At 37.7% G+C, this 17,885-nt stretch overlaps 1 protein-coding gene across 2 annotated transcripts in view; it reads left to right on the top strand.

Moving 5' to 3' along the window:
• Nucleotides 1–16,335, top strand: part of HAPLN1 (hyaluronan and proteoglycan link protein 1) — a 67,238-nt gene extending 50,903 nt beyond the window's left edge. Inside the window, exons 3-5 of one of the 2 annotated variants that reach the window (XM_084882181.1) lie at nt 6,459–6,827; nt 9,776–10,078; nt 12,613–16,335. In XM_084882181.1, coding sequence (XP_084738307.1) covers nt 6,459–6,827; nt 9,776–10,078; nt 12,613–12,902 — 962 coding nt within the window. In that variant the 3' untranslated portion in view covers nt 12,903–16,335. Of the gene's footprint in view, nt 1–6,455; nt 6,828–9,775; nt 10,079–12,612 lie in introns of both variants that reach the window. The other variant, XM_084882180.1, reaches the window with a different exon arrangement.
• Nucleotides 16,336–17,885: the final 1,550 nt, after the last annotated feature.

Here is a 17,885-nt window from a genome sequence, read left to right as displayed (position 1 = left end):
CAATTTGGTTCAGCTGTACATGGAAGGGAAACAGCAGGGCACAAAGACTCTACCATGGTTAGAGAGAAGGTAGGGGAAGGGGATGGGGTGGAGGAGAGAAGTCAGTTCTTACTGTGAGACCAAAGGCAAGGTCACAGATGGTGAAAAACAGCAGAGAGCACTTTCCAGCAAAGAGCAAACTTTACTTATCCCCTTCTCAGCATTGGGCTTTTGCATTTATAGCTCAAAACTACACAACAGTGAGGACTTTTTGGCAATAGCATTTTTAAGGAACATGGAATCTGAGATATGTTTTAAAGACATATTTAAAGATGGCATTGTATTAACAGATCAATAGACCTTCTGCAAATATATACTCCTTCAATAATGACAATATATAGCAATTTTGTCACCAACTTCTTAAGTATATTTTCTAGGTTTGTTTGTTTGTTAAGTTCCATTAACTATTTAACTTCTTTTCATACCATTTTCATTTAGTTTGTGCATAGGTGATACATTCACATGGTTCACAATTTCAAAAATGTGCAGGTATACACTGTGAAACTCTCCCAAGATTCTAAGGCATGCATGTCAAATTTGCGATCCATGGATTTGCGATCCATGGGCCGCATGCCTTGTTTATTTGGCCCGTGTTTGCCTTTGAGTTTGATATGCTTGCTCCAAGGAGTTTTTCCTCACTTTTCTATAGGCTACCAAGGTTATTAGTTTCTGGTAAATCCTTTCAGATAGAGTGTATGCATATATACCTTTTTTTTTTTTTTTTTTTTTTTTTTTTTTTACAAGTGGTGGGAGCACCACATATTCTTAGGGCAGAGTTTGAACTGCCAATGAAAGCGAAGATAGGCTAAGAACAAATCCAAGGTCTCAAACTCAGGTAGTTGAGAGCAGAGGGCAAATTGGATCCTCAGTAAAGCTCCTCTCCTGCCCCCTTCAGGTCAGCCCTTCCTGAAGCATTGAGCCCTAGAGCGCCTGAGAGTCCTTCCTTTGCATTCAGGAATAGCTGGGGAAGAAACTAAAGCTCCGACTCTGACAAATTAAAAGTAATCAGCTCTCCAAAAGGACGGTAAAGCTCAGCCAGGTGGCTCAGTGGTTGAGTGTCAACCTATGAACCAGGAGGTCATGGCTAGATTCCCGGTCAGGGCACATGCCCAGGTTGGGGGCTTGATCCCCAGTTGGGGACACGTAGAAGGTGGCCAATGATTCTCTCTCATTATTGATGTTTCTATCTCTCTTTCCCTCTCCCTTCCTCTTTGAAATCAATAAAAGTATATATTTTTTAGAAAAACAAAAGCAAAAAGACACACACACAAAAGGACAGTAAAGGCTGGATAGAGGAAGGGGTGGGGCAGAGCTAGGACCAGAAAGAGGACTCTTATAAAAGTTTCCAACGCAAAGCTGACCAGACACATCAGAATTATAGCGAAATGATGGGAGCTTCTCACTCCAGGTGAACAACTTTAGGAAAAATTAGATTCATTCCAATCTGAGGGAAACAAAATAATTATAAACCGTTTGAGTTTAATGAGCAAGATACTCCATATTGTCTTCTTATGTACTTACCTACTCAAATGTAATGTGTAAGGTACAATGAAAGACCAATGTCTAAATTACGTCATTCTGCTTAAATATTGTATTTAACACCTCTATTTAATTTTTGAGAGCTAGCTACTAGTAATTGCATAAAGCAAAAGTAGGTGTCCATGTCTAATGCTATAGGGAGGCACAGGCTCTAGGCACACTGGTTGATTTCAGTCACAGACACTAGCCCGTGCCAGGCATTAGGTTGCTGTGAGAGGAACAATGTGAACAGGGCGTGGAGAGGGAAGCCTCGGGATTGTTTTCAGTGGATGGTGGCAAGCGCAGCAGTTAGGATACAGATCCATTCTGGCTGCTTATCCTCGGCAGCTTCGGCTACCCTAATGAAAGTAACAGCTTCTCAAGCGTTAGTCTTACACATTCGAACCCACCACGGTGATAACAGATGTCACGAAAATAAGGAACTGTTTTTAAAAACTGTGCAGTTTTTTCAAATGACTCATTTTGAAGCCGACAGTTGAGTCCCTGCCTCCCAGTTTGGAATATCAGGAAGGAATTAGCCTTCTGTTTGGTGTGATGAAAAGGTTTGGAAATAGGTAGGGGGGGTAGTTTCACAACATGGTGAAAGTAATTAATGCCATTGAAATGTACACTTTAAAAATGGCAATTGCTATGCATATTTTTCCACAATAAAAAAATTCAGATGATGGTGGGATAGGGGGGTATTTTTAATGTCCTATAGTTTAGTACCTTATTCAGCCATATTATGTTCCCCAATTTTTTGTTTTTCTTTCTTACATTTTATCGGTCTAGGAAGTCCAAAAATCTGTAGGCTACTTCATCTATACACTAGTGAGAAAGTAACCAATCAAGATGGGTTATTTCCAAATCCATAATTTATTTTGAAAAAAAAACCCAAAAAACAAAAAAAACCTTTGATCTGTAGCACCTTCTCCTCTTTCTGTTACCTTTACATTTTTGGGCAAGGAATGGCAAAAAAAAAAAAAAAAAAGAGAGAGAGAGAGAGAGAGAGAGAGAGAGAGAGAGAGAGAGAGAGAGATTATATTTTTAATAAAACTGAGAACAATAAATAGCCCAATGCCATATTTCTAGATTGTTTTTCTGCAGCTACTTGTGTGTTGTTGTTTTTTTCTATTTTAAAGACTTTACCTAAATTATAAAGCAACACAAAAATCATTCCTTTGGTCATGCCACTGCTTTTATAATTTGGTGAAACTGAACGGCGTCCTCTGGATTTCACAAAATTTGTAAAATAATTACGAGGTCCTGCTGTTTCCCCTGGAGACAACTGTGGTCTTTGAAGGGCATCAAAACTTTCAAGTCAGTGTCATTGAAACTCACTAACAGAAATAGGGGACTTGTGTAACTTACACACTGAACTTAAGGGAAATTGAAAACACCCAAATAAGCACATGTAAGCTTCCTAGTTTTATTATATTTATTACATATTGGTGGGGGGTTTTTTTTTGTTTTTTTTTTTTAAAAAAAAAGGAAAACAAGCAATGCTCATTCTGATTACCAAGATTTATTTTTATCTTTTACATTATATTTGCTTTGCAACTGCATGTTGATCAAACAGTTTTGATTTAAACATAAATTTAAGTGGTCCAGGTTTTTACATCCAATGATCAGATGCTAGACTTCCTCTAGGCAAGACAACGGGAAGTTTGTCTTCAGTGCTCAGTCCCCTTCCTGCTCTTTGTGCCTTCCCTCTTCCTCTCCAGCTTACTGTGTTTCCTGGCTGATCACTATCAGGACAGCTAGCCCTTGCAAGCCTGATAAGAATCTTAAACTCAAGATCTGTCACTCAAATAGACCTGTCACTCAAATAGCTAAATCTTGGTAGAGCCTGCAATGAAACTTAGAGCTCCTGACTCGCTGGCCAGTGCTCCTGCATGCATCCCACCTGTTCTACAACAGGCCACTCCCCATCCACCTTCAATGCTCTATACTTTGCACCGTGCATCTTCTAAGAACAAGCAAAACTACCAAAATACAATAGTCTCAACAGGTCAAATCAGGAGTTTAGGCTCATGAACATGGCTCTCAGTCACTCAATGTGTTGCAATTTACACATCTATCTTGGAGTTCTTTGAATTTCAGTCAGAGATTTCTGGCATTTATTACCTCAACACCTAGCCCCCCAAAAGCTAGAAATAAAAATGGTAGAAATTTGTGCATTCTGGCTGGTTAGAAACATTGTTTTGTGGAAAGCCAGTGGACTGTTGGTGTCTGCTCAATTCTCAATATCATAGCACAAAATCTACTCACAGTGCTGGAGTAAAATAAACAGTGCCTAAAAAAAAATCAGAAGCTTATACTTCTAAAATACTACAAGATGATTTACAGTTAACCACAGAAAAAAATTAGAAGTCGCAGTCCTTTGCACAAGAGTTTGATCTTTGCTTTAACTCTTTAATTTATAAAACACTCAGATCTTGTATTCATTCTGGAACACCTTATGATTATGCTAAACCACACAATAATTTCCAAGTTTCCTGTATAATGCAGGTGGTATTTTGTATATTTTTTACTCCACATGGATCAAAAATGTATAAGTAAATTACAATATAGGTTAATATATGCCAAAATTATTCTCAGTATCAGGCAGTGTCATATTTGAGAAATATTGTGGAAAAGATTTGCAGTAGGAACAGTTAGCAGTGAGTGGACACTTTGGGTCAGCCATTATTTTAAGTGCTTTATGTGTCTACTATATAGTAGACATTACCACCTAATACACAAATAATAAAGTTGGGATTTAGAAATTGCAGAATGAGCTCAAGGCTACACACCCAGTAAATTAAGGAGATGAAACTAGAACAAGATCTTTATCACATTAAAGCTCTTTGCCTAACTACTGTAATACCCCTATCCCAGTGCATTTGGGCATTAGTTTTGACTTTACAAAGCTTAGAAGAATCATGAAACTACAACCTCTTTTTTAAAATATATTTTTTTGAGGGAGAGGGAGAGAGAAAAAACATGGATGAGAGAAACATCGATCTGTTTTCTCCTGCACGCCCCCTACTGGGGATACAGCCCGAAACCCAAGCATGTGCTCTGATCTGGAATTGAACCAGTGACATCTCAGAGCGCAGGATTATGTTCAATCAATTGAGCCAAACCCACCAGGGCAAAAATGGCAACCTCTTGCAGCTGTGTGTCATGTCTAAACTCAAGTCCCTGCAGGAGAAGGCCCAACTCCCAAGGATCTGGGGAGATGTTCCCTGTGGCCCTCAGACATCACTGAGCAAACTTAGTCCACAGCTTTTTTTCCTCCTCCCAGAAAGAAGACTTTTCAGGTAGAACTTGGATGCAGTCATTGGGGATAGGGTAGGGGGGAAATTATATGTAGGATAGAGTGGGATAGATTTACCTTTCATCTCTTATAATTCTGTGGTCCTAAAATAAGGAGATAAAAAATAGAATCTAAAGGAAATGCTTAATGATATGTATGATTCATTTTAATTAAGCAATTGTCCTCTCTATTTTTTTAAATCTCTTCAAAGTGGGATTATTGATGGCTTTTTCAGTTTCTGAGGATTGGGGCTGACTTATACGTGAAATTATGTTTATTTTTCAACATTACATAATTATGTTTGCTATATGATAAAAATAAAACCATTGCATCTATTTTTGTACACTTTTATATTTTAAAATCTGACTCCTATGTTTGCCATTGAATAGGTTTTGAGATCTGCCTGGAGATGAGTGTCTACTCTTCGTGGCATCTTGTATATCTTAAATGATTCATGGCCAAAAGTTCCTCAGTACCTACCTGTCAAAGGCAGGAAAGGCTACATGAAAGGCAGTTTTGGCAGCCTTTGAAAGCTGTGTATAGATGAGAAGCTTTGTGTTTCCAGGAGTTCTTATATCACTTTCTCATTTTCAAATCTTGCACATCCTCAAGAGACCTTGTCAAGGTCAGAAGCACAATGAGCTAACCAGGGGAAACCCCAGAGAAAGCCAAGATCTGAGAATAGCAGCCGGCTCTCTGGAGAACCGCAGGCCTGCTGACTTGGCAAGCTTAGAACTCTGCAGTCCTCTCTGGAAGGCAATAAAGTCCTTGGAGGAGGGACGACGAGGAAAGCAAAAGGGCAAGGAAATGAAAGGCGGATGTGATAAGATAACTGTTAAGTAAGAAATAGCAGGAAACAAAGGGAGATGGAGATTTAAGGGAATAAAGAAGTAATTATTTGGAAAATAAGTATAACTTTGGATACACTTTTAACATTCAAGTTTTGAGGAATAGATTTCAAAATCTGGAGGCTTTATAAAGCCTTTGCTAAAAATACCTTTTGTGAAAATAAAATATGTACATGCTGCTTAAAATATGTATATGCTCCAGAATGACATTTTAATCATGGGTATATATTTGAATAGAGGCCATATGTGAGGCTATTCTAAGTTCTTTGGCCAGAAGTATAATAAAAGTTAATCAGGTTGTTTTATACTTTTTCCATAAATACAATACATATTTATTGTATTAGATAGCTCACCTATGAAGAGAAAAGTTTGCCTACAAAATTTTGGTTTATATTGATGAAATAGCCCCGGTACTTTGTGAGTTCTTTTCTTGTTTCTACATTTTTATATTTAAATATAAAAAATAAAATTTATTATGAAATCACCAAACTTCAGATGATCATATTTCTCAGTGATTATAGTGCATATTTTTCCTTTTATCAATGGTTTAAAAGACATAGCTACTTTATGCCCTCTAAGTATCAGAGGTATCTTTCTAGGTGGTTCAAAGAGACTACTGTTCAATAATGCAAAGAAGCTTATTACCCAATGTTACTGTTCATCAGATACCCTGTATAGGTAGCATATTTCATTTCATAAAAATGTCTGAACGCATATTAATTATTCTTTTCTTTCTTTTTTAATTACAGCAGAAAATGGTCCCCATCTACTGGTGGAAGCAGAACAAGCCAAGGTATTCTCACATAGAGGTGGCAATGTTACACTGCCATGTAAATTTTTTCGAGACCCTATGGCATTTGGCTCAGGAACCCACAAAATCCGAATTAAGTGGACCAAGCTCACTTCAGATTACCTCAAGGAAGTGGACGTTTTTGTTTCCATGGGATACCACAAGAAAGCCTACGGAGGCTACCAGGGGAGAGTGTTTCTGAAAGGAGGCAGTGATAATGATGCTTCCCTGGTGATCACAGACCTCACCCTGGAGGATTATGGGAAATATAAGTGTGAGGTGATTGAAGGATTAGAAGATGATACTGCTGTGGTGTCATTAGATTTACAAGGTAAGCATCTATAAATCATGTCAAACTTAGAAATTATAATTAATCATTACTCTCTTTTTCATGACCAGTGGTTACCATAAGGATGATGTGAGAAACCAAAAGTCCATTCATAGAATATTTTTCAATTCTTTTGCGTCTTATAGTCTGTCTATAATTCCAAGTTCCATTTTTGAAATGTACACACAATGGTTATGTGCAAAATGCACATTTCTCCTTCGTGCAAATGGCTTCGATTTTGCACATAATCATTGTGTGTACATTTCAAAAATGGAACTTGGAATTACAGACAGACTATAAGACGCAAAAGAATTGAAAAATATTCTATGAATGGACTTTTGGTTTCTCACATCATATCTCATATCTCATGATTATTTGACTGAAAAAGAAAATGCTTTTGGAAAACCATTGTATCTTCCCAGGCAATATTATACATTTAGCAAATGCCTGATACTATTCAAAATTTAAATCTCACTACATACTTAGTAAGAAATTCCAATTTGATACTTTTTATTATACTTCTAAAATTATCTTAGTTTCAAAATAATGACCATTTTTTGAAGGACATCTACTAACTGAAGTACATGCAATTGTATTCTGTAAAGTAACAATGAAAACTTAATTTAACAATAAGGTAAAATTTTATACATATAATACATTAAGTAGATTCAAAAACAAAAATGTATATAAAGCTAAATAATAAAAAGTGTCCTTGTCATCATCTGTGTCCCCTCTTCCCAAAGCCCACACACTCTAAATGCCCCACCAGTGGGGAAACTCACTGGTTTCTCACATATCTCAAAATTGAATCGATATTATTTCAGTAACATTCCGTGATTAATCAAGGACTAATTACTAAAGAAAAATTTTTTCCTAACACCCATGGAAGTCCACTAAATATACTACAGCAAATTTAAACCCAAAATATTGTCATGATTTTAAAAATTATTTTAAATTAAAATGCTCTACATTCTCCACTGTTACCATCTTGAGCCATATGAGAAATGGAACTCAAACCATATAACTTTTTCCTCTTTCCACATTGAGAGACTTCAAGATTTTTCTTTCACTTGATGTTTAGCTGCTAAAGAAATCTCTACTGGATAAGTTAAGCATTTTGATAGCAGCATTCGTGGGGTAGCTGAGGAACCAAGATGTAAGGCCCCAGGGGACAGGGCGCACTGTGGCCCTTCCTCAGGCTGCTCATTAGGTTCTTACCAGATGCCTGGACATGGCTCTTCTTAGGTAGAGCCACCTCCAGCCTTCCCTTCCGTCATCACTGCAGGGGGCACTGGCAACCCAGAGAGTCTTTTCCTCCTTCATCTGGCTCTGGTTCAGCTCACAGATCCCTCAGCCAAGAACCTGAGAAGGCAGGATGAGATCGGGAAGCCTTCCTGGATCTTTGCCTGCCGTGGGCAGTGCCAGCTGGACTGCCCCAGAGGGACAAACGTGCCCTGCAGAACCCTTTGGCAGACGCGACTTGATCCAGGCTATTGAAATTTCTGTAGAGTCTTCCAGGACAACTTATAAAAGAAAACATTTCCTCTGTACTGGTTACACTTTTAGTGAATTGCACATTCATCTTCAGTAGGGTCTGCAGTCTCATAAAAAAAAAAATAGCACATGTGATATAATTCACCAAATTACTGTCAGTGGGACAATGTTTTGTATTTCACATGGTAAAATATTAATTACTTCTAATTATATTCTAAAAAGCCAAGGGAACGACTTGAACAATTACATTAAAGGAATTATATTTCAGCAACTATGGAGGAGACATTTTGATGCAGTGGTCCTTCTTAAAGTCCAGCAAAGGGTACAACTTTGCTTTCATGTGTAATCCTTGTCTTTTAAAATAATTGTGCAGCAATTTGTAAGACAGCTCAATCACCTCTCATGATTATTTGACTGAAAAAGAAAATGCTTTTGGAAAACCATTGTATCTTCCCAGGCAAAGCCAAGTGCCAAGTCCCACCATTTACATTTGCTAAGGGTTCTGCCGTTTCAAGTATTTAACTTAATTCTTTGGCATTAACTGAATCAACAGATGTCTATTCTGTACGTACCATGTATAGGACAGGGGAGGGAAAAGGGATGAAGACTATAGTAAAAATTGAAACAAATAAGAGAGCTCTGATGCTTTTTATGGTGGTGTTTTTCCTAGTAAATAACTGCTTCATTAAGATGAAATAAGACGGTTTAATTAGATTTTTGATAGATATGCAAAAGATTTCACTTTTGGGTGTTTCCAAATTAGAAGCCTTCTAAGTGAAAGTTACTTATCTGCAAGTTTTTAGGTGCACGTATAAAACAAATTATATATCTGCATTTGAGTAACTGATGCTTGTTCTTGCATTTAAAATACAATATTAAATCAAGTAATTATATAAGAATAATTACTAAGAAAATAACATTGTGAATTTTGATAAATACCTTCTCTTTCAGCACTATTTCTACATCCCTTACCATGCTTAGTATTCAATATTGATTTTTTTCCCCAAGACAAAGGGAACTCAGGAATATACTTTTAGGTAGTAACCAGTAGCAGATGGTAAATTATCAAGGAGAGCTATTTAGAAAATATAATCTGCAAGTGAATAATTTCAGAAAGGAGAATTTCAAGGCTTGAGTTGAACTCTTAGCAAAAGAGATAAATCACTGAAGTTATCAAACCAAATAAGCACACTGGGACATGCTCAGAGCTGACCGGCTGTTTGAAGGGGAGAGGGACCATGAGATTGTTTGATTGTTTTATTGTCTGATTGTTATTATGAAACTAGCAGCCCTGCACACGAAACCTCATTTGACTCCTGTTTTAAGTTGTCCAAAGACTACTACTTCATCTGATGCAGATCCTGTTGCTGTGGGTTGTTTTTTTCCAGTGAAATGTGACTTGCCACTACCTGTGACTCTGGTTCCACTAATAACCCCATGCTTTCTCCTTTGGGCAGGTGTGGTATTCCCTTACTTCCCACGACTGGGGCGCTATAATCTCAACTTCCATGAAGCACAGCAGGCTTGCCTGAACCAGGATGCTGTGATTGCCTCCTTCGACCAGCTGTACGACGCCTGGCGGGGTGGGCTGGACTGGTGCAACGCTGGCTGGCTCAGCGACGGCTCCGTGCAATACCCCATCACCAAGCCCAGGGAGCCCTGCGGAGGCCAGAACACCGTGCCTGGTGTCAGGAACTACGGGTTTTGGGATAAAGAGAAAAGCAGATATGATGTGTTTTGCTTCACATCCAACTTCAATGGTAAAAAAATATATATATATTAACTGTACTGTCTTCTTCCCTATGCCATAGACGAATAGGTACTAGGATGCTACACTTGTCTTTCAATCCTATCTATTTAAAAAGATAAGAGCTTTGAAGTATTGCTCCAGTTTGAAAAGATATAAGAAGTTCTTTGATGTCCTAATTTTTTTTTTTTAAATCCACAGAAGTCAAGCAAAAGTGTAGACTCCCACTATTCTGAGGTTTTATTATGTCTGGTTGTTATTATGAAACTAGTAGCCCTGCACACAAATTCGTGTGCGAGTAGGTCACTGCAGCCCTCCTGTAGCTCTCCCATTGCTGTCCTGCTCCCCCTCCTCCCCAGCTTGCTGACTTGCCACTCCTGTAGCTCTCCGCCTCGCGCTTGTAGTTAGCTGCCCCACCCTCCTGCGGATCCGTCTGTGATCCGGTCGTTATGCAGTCCGTCATTAGGCCTCATGGCGTAATGGATAATCAGTATATTCCTCTCTTATTATATAGAGTAGTTTAAGCTATGATGTTGTCTGGGGTTTGTTTCTTAGTGCAAGGATGCTGCGGTTACCATGTGCTCTCCCTAGGCATGACATTCCAAGTGGAAGTAGGGGTGGCTTCTGTGTCATGTTCTCCTTCACTAAATTACAATGTCACTATATTCATTAAATGATCAACAAAGCTCAGGATGAAGAGAACTTTGCAAAAGGAATAAGTAGAAATGACATTGCCGGTGAAAGCAGAAGAGAAGAAATCCAGGTTGCCTCCGTCTTGATGACTGATTCCTCGTATTCAACATCACTCCCAGCTTTACATTGCTCCAGCTAGACACAGCCACATCATGTGGGGGTGAAAATGTTGGTTCCTTGATCAAAAATTAGTGAGAATTTTAAGATGGTGACAGCAAGGCAGTAAGCCAATCATGAGAGTATGTGCCACTGCACAGGCCACACACCCATGAAGTAAGTTCTGACCCCTTCATTGGTATATATGTTCCGCGTTGACGTGCTTTGAAAAAAATTGCAAGGAATCAGGGATCAACAAACTTTCTGTATGGGGCCAAATAGTAATTTTTTTTTATTTACTTTTTTGCTTTGTGGGCCTTCTGGCCTCTTTTCCAACTACTCAATCAATGTAGCTTTGTGTGTAGTAATTCAAAAGCAGCCATAGGCACTATTAAATGGAGGGGTGTGGTTATGTTCTAATGAAACCTCATTTGACTCCTGTTGTAGTTTGCCGGCCTCTGGTGTAGATGATAGAACTAACGCTAGTAGCTAATGTTCCGCTGGCCTCCACTTTCTCAGAACCACATAGTCTTAGTCTAGAAAGAATTGGTAAGCATTCATTTACACGTCAATAATCTATATTTAATGAGGGGTAGGAAGATATTACATTACAATGTATAATCAGATAAGAGAGTGATAAAATTCTAATTGAAATGAAGTCTGAGAAAATCTTCAATTGGCATATGTCACTTCAGTCAGTTGATGTCATATGTTATGTATTGTATACATATTGAAGGAATCTCAGTAACTAACACTATTCAATAAGTGGGTGAGACTAACTTACTCTTTCTTGTGAAATAAAAAAAACAACACACACACACACACAAAAAAAACAAACAAACAACAACAAAAAAAACACTTAGGTATCAGGCTCCTATAGAATGAAGTTGAAAAACATAAGTCATCCTCTGCTAGGGAGTGAACAGACTAGGTCCACATTCTGAGCCAGTATTATTCATGGCAAGTGACTTCCTGTCTAATTTTTTTTTTTTTTTTTTGCATTTTCATACTGTACCCTTTGAAGAAGAATGCCTTATTGATACCTGAAATGAAAAGGACTTGAGGGCTTTGATTTTTTTAAAATAGACTTTTATGTCAGGCATGTTGTTTTTTTTGATCCTTTCACATTCAAATGTTGCCTCTCCAGAAACTTGTGCTGGGGCTCAGTCCCACCACAGCCAGAATTTCAATAGCCCTTGCTTTTACATGGCCTTCTGTCTTCCTTAGCGCCACAGAGGGGCCTTTTAGTCACTAATTAGCGAACAGAAACTGCATCTGCCATTTCCCTTTTCTTTTCTTACAGCTATCAAAGGGCATGTCTGAGCATGGATTAAGGAGCAAAGAAAATCAGCTAATTTAGTGGAGAGCGAATCAGGGGCGCCTTTGACCGAGGATCCTAGGTCCCCAAACCTGCACAGGCATCGCTCCATCTCCCACTCCCCCTGCTTGGGGCTCTCCTCATATTCAACATCACCCCCAGCCTCACCTTGCTCCCTCTAGACTCAGCCACATCATGTGGGGGTGAAAATGTCGGTTCCCTGACCAAAAATCATTGCACATTTTAAGATGGTGACAGCAAGGCAGTAAGCCACTGCACAGGCCACACACCCATTGGTATATACGTTCATTGGTATATACGTCCCGTGGTGATGTGCTTTGGGGGGAAAAAAAAATTGCAAGGAAGCAGGGATCCACCAACTTTCTGTAGAGGGCCACATAGTAAACATGCTGACCTCTCCGCTCCCCTCCTCCCCGCAGGCCGCTTTTACTACCTGATCCACCCCACCAAGCTGACCTACGACGAAGCGGTGCAAGCTTGTCTCCACGACGGTGCTCGGATCGCCAAAGTGGGCCAGATGTTCGCGGCCTGGAAGCTGCTGGGCTACGACCGCTGCGACGCGGGCTGGCTGGAGGACGGCAGCGTCCGCTACCCCATCTCCCGGCCGCGGCGGCGCTGCAGCCCCTCCGAGGCCGCCGTGCGCTTCGCGGGCTTCCCCGACAAGAAGCACAAGCTCTACGGCGTCTACTGCTTCCGAGCCTACAACTGAGCGCGCCCGCGGCACGCCGGGCTGCACGTCATTAAGAACATGTGAAAGGTGTTTTGTTTTGTTGTTTTGTTTTGTTTTTCCGTATGAACTCATGCAAGTTACCAAAACTGTGATAACCTTTTTTTTTTTTTTTTTTACTTACTGTAAAGAGTCATTTTCATAAAGATCGATTCATTCATTTGGTTTTTTTTTTTTTTTTTTTGTAAAGCTATCATTCACTCTATATTACAAATTAATATAACTTTAAGGGAAGTCCCTACATCAGGAGGCTTTGAGCCAAACGCTTTAGGCTATCTCATCTCCTAAGGAAGCATCCTTTCCTGAGCGGGGCATGCAATCATTTGAGGATTACTAGGATTAGGTGAAGGAAAGGAAAGTTCCCCGGAGCAGCAGCTTTCACAAGCACAAATTTTACACATTTGTCTGATTTTTGAGATGCACAGGAAGCAAGCGAGAACAGCAGATTTGACATCAGGCTTCTTTACATAAACGGAGATTCTGAGAGGTCTCACAAAACTCGGTCTCACGAGGGGATAACCTATACTTTTCTAAAAGTTCCTATTGCAAGTCTACGATAGAATGTTTTACTCTTCCAACATCCTGCCTTTTTTGACCAAAATAAGAAGCAGCATTCATATGGACTTCAATGCATATTAAAAAAAGCACAGTTAAAATTCCTTAATGACCCCATTTATATGAAGTATGAAATTTAAATAAGCAGATAATATTTAACCAATGAGAGACTCTACCTTCTTCTAATTAAAATTACACATGCCTAAGAGGAATTGTGTTATCTTTTGAGTAGCTTTACTGAGTTATATTTAAATTCTAAGGGTCGTTGGCTAAGCAGCATTTAGCATCTACTCAGGGCAGTTATATAGATAAACTGCTGGACAGAAAAATTGTAAAATTTAGCAGCTTGATTTTATGTTAGCCTATGAAATATTATTGTCCTATAAAAATAACTTTAAACTATTTAATATTTCCTTCTTATTTACATTACATTAAAACATTTAAATCATAAAAGGAATGAATAACTGCACACTTTCCTAACCAAGAAATAAGGACACAACTTTCAAAATTCTTTTTTTTATTTTTATTTGTATATACATTAGAAAGCCCAACTGGTGCCTGTGGTTGGGAGGGGAAAATCAACCAAGTAGTTCTAAACCTTCCTCCATAAGAAAATGTGGTCCATGATATCACTTTCCTGGCTGGTCATCATTAGGTGTAAATGAAACACTGAAGCTGTCATCACAGAGTTTACACTAAAATCATCAGGGCTGTAAGGGAAAAGGTAAGACCAGCTTCAGAAAAACAACTTTTGCTTAGCAGCTCCGATCTTAAATAAAGCTCTGTTTTCCTATACTTTTTATGACTGTCGAGACCCACAGGGACCAATATTTGTATTCAAATTACATTTTATGGTTTCCCATTGTTTCACAATGCGTTCTGATAAATGGGATTTAGTATCATAATCCAAGTACGACATAGCTGGTGTGCTTTCATGAATGTTTTTTTATGTAGATTTTTCTTCCCTTGAACATGAGTAAATAAATCTATTTCCTGAATTGATTGTGGTTGCATATAAAGCTCTGTAATAATTCTAATAAATTTACTCTCTAAATGTAGAGTCACATGTGTGGAAGATACAGAACAGTTGGAAGTCAATAAAACCATAACTATACTTACATTATCTAGAGAAAACGTTGTAAATAAAAGTAGATTGCTTCTTTTATCAAAAGCAGAGCTGGAAATTTTCAGATGCTTTAATATTAAAAGATGACAATGTATGCATGCACATTTTTACATTAGGTTGGATATGCAAATTGTGCGAAAATTACAAATATAAATCCAAAGAGATTGTGAGGTTTAACTCAAACATTGCTGATACAAATAGAACTTGAACTTTTAAATTAAAAATATTTGAATGGCCTAGAATAAGATGAATATATTATTTAAAGATGGGACTATCTCCAAAAGAGTGATCCTATCACCTCACCTATGGGGGGGAGCTCTTTGGTGGAAGCCCATACTTGAATGATTATTACCCATATTATAAGATTTTTATTGGCAATGCAATTAGGAACAAATTTATATTGAAGATATATAATGTTCAGTTGATTGCTGCAAAGCTCTACCTTTATAATGTTAAGCATAGTAGTTACCATTTCTTAACTTTTGAATACTTACTAGTATAGGAACTGGTGCTGATCAAAAACTCTGGACTGACATTTAGCTGATTAAAATCTAAACTGATGGCACACCATTTTTCTAAGCTTGTAAAAAAATTATTTAAAAAATAAATACTGCTGGGCAGAATTTTTATCTTCTGATTTCCCCTAAAGGATGAGGATCTCCTTACCCTTTTGAACTTCTACTTGAATAGTTTTTGGTTTGTTTGTTTTTTTAATGTTATCATTTTCCATGTTTCCACCAAATGTCTATTTTCCTACTTCATTCCCTGAGAATATTGAGAAAAGAAAGGTTTTCTTAATACCTTTCTGAACAGAAAGTCAGTACCACATTGGCTAATTCAGAAATTGCTCCTCAGACTTGGGTATCAGAGAAATAAGATGGGATTCAGGGTTAGGAAATCTTGTTTTGATCATTTTGTCCATAAAAAACACTTGTAGCCCATATAAGCAACAAAGTTGATCTGCAAGTTTCACTGGGAGACCTACATTTGAAAACCAAACAATAAGAAAGGATTCATATAAAAAGACAATAGGAATGGAAGCAAGTTAATCACATTAACACTGGAAGCCACCTTTTAATGACTGCTGCCATATTTTAGCACAGTAATTTTTAGTCAAATATGATATTTGTAAATTTAAACTTTTTCGCATAGGAAGGGGGCCGGTACCTGTTAAAGTTTTATTTTAAGCAATAATATAGTCGCTTATTGTTTTGGCAATTAAAAGTAGACTCAAAGGAGATTCCAATTTGGTTGCTGGCAGCCATACTGGGTTTCTGGATTCAGTGCTCCAAATAATATGGTGGTCTCATGGAGTAGCTGAACACTAGTAGGGGAGGATTAAAAGGGAATTCCTATCAGTTCTCAGCATCAAGAATGATCAATGGATAACTGACAGTTTTGTTGAGAAGCTAACTATCACAGCTCACTACTGCCAGAGTAGCAATGATGTACAACAGGAGAAATAAAATATATAAAAGTCAGTAAGGCACCTGATTAAAGAAAATCAGTATTTAAAGGCATTTAATACCTACTGAGTACAAATCGGAGAAAAAGAACCAATCTGTATTACAAAAATAATGTTTTCATTTTCTGTAAGATACAATGAACTGGTAAACAAACATTAAAAGACAATTTTGTGTTAATGCAGTATCTTTTATTCTTCTGAGTTGTATAACCTTAGCTATTATTCTTTGTGTCAAATTCTATAAATACATTATTTTTAAAAAAGACATCTACCAATTTTTTTCTAATACATTTGAGTTCAAATTGTAAACACATAGCAATTTCCATTTCCTGGGGTTTTTGCAAAGTTAAGAACAACAATAAATAAATAAAAGAGTATATCTATGGTGTTGTTAAATCAGCAGAGTACTATCCCAAAATCTAACAGCTTTTTTCTTTTTTTATATGATGCAAAATATAATTTATTTTGCTCATTGGTTAGCAATTCCAGAAGTCTGTTGTGTTGGTGATTAGATTAAAATACTTGAGATAATTCATTTCTTCAATTATTAGTTCTGAATTAAAAGATCTCTGTTTACATAATAAAATTCTTCCACTCCAATAACCTAGGGACATATTTTTTAATATTTCCATTCCTTCCCTGAATTTTCAGAGTGGAACGTTGTTTTGGGATTTTCTTAGTACATAGAAATGGATTATTGGATGCAAGGGTCTATTGTTGGTACAATGACTTGAACACAAACACACCCCAAACATTTTGAGTCATTGATATTAAAAAGTGCACTTAAATTTTTTCTCATTCTAATTTGGAATACACTGAAAAACCTTGAAGAAAACTCAAGGATAACATGAAATTAAAGCATCTTCTTTTAGTGTTTAAATTCCCACACAGATGAAGTATATAATTTTTACTTTGCCAGCAAATTAACCTGATCATATACAAAGCCCACTGGGGTACTAATACTGAAGATTCCTATCGAGTTTCATCGTTAGATAAAAACAAGTTAAACTGTTCAGATGTGATGTGTTGTTAGTTCCCAGCCAAGTGACAAAGCTTAATACTAAGACTATTCGTGAGTAAAAAGGACCCTGTCCAAGAGAGTTAGATATGCTAGAAGAATAATAAAAGCAAAAGATTATTGGAGAACATGAGGGAGACATGGATGAACACTGAAAGTGTAAGAAAAGCATATTCCCTTTCCTGTCTTGATTTCTTGGACTGCCCACTTAGGATTGTTTAGAGGCACAATTTTAAATGCCTCTGTAGTCTTTGCTTCTTGTTTGATGATAGATATATCAGGACACTGACAGCAGTCTATGTCCCCAGTCTTAGGGAGGAAATTCACTACACACATTTTCTATGTCCTTAGAGAAGCAAACAAAACTTATTTTCTTCAAGCCAATAACAACTTGTCACCTTCATAGCCACTCATCACTTGAAACAACTTGGGTCAGCCTGGAGGGTGACTCCAGGCCTTTCTTGAAATCAACCAATTTCCTTCTTAGCTTATCTCTGACCATTGGGGCTGTTCAGCATCACCTGCCTCAGCTATTAAGAGGTGGCTCTTTCATTCAGTTGATACCTGACTGCAGCTCGAGCTCTGTTTATTAGAGCAGTCCTCCCCAGATGGAGAGAAAACACAGATTCTCCGTTACCTAACAGTGAAACTATTGGCTTTGTCAAAAAATGTAAGATGGTGATAGAATTCTAAGAATATTTTATTCCCATATTTTTCTTTCTAAGGAAGGGCTCATTCACCAGTTCTTCATCCTGTTTGAAACATACTTTGTTTTGTTTTTATGTTTCTCCTATTGATTTT

This window comes from Pipistrellus hanaki (assembly GCF_964339955.1).
Source record: "Pipistrellus hanaki genome assembly, chromosome: 4".
Classification (NCBI taxonomy): domain Eukaryota; kingdom Metazoa; phylum Chordata; class Mammalia; order Chiroptera; family Vespertilionidae; genus Pipistrellus; species Pipistrellus hanaki.
Note: the sequence above shows the minus strand (reverse complement) of the source record. Positions and strands in the feature narration are given on the sequence as shown.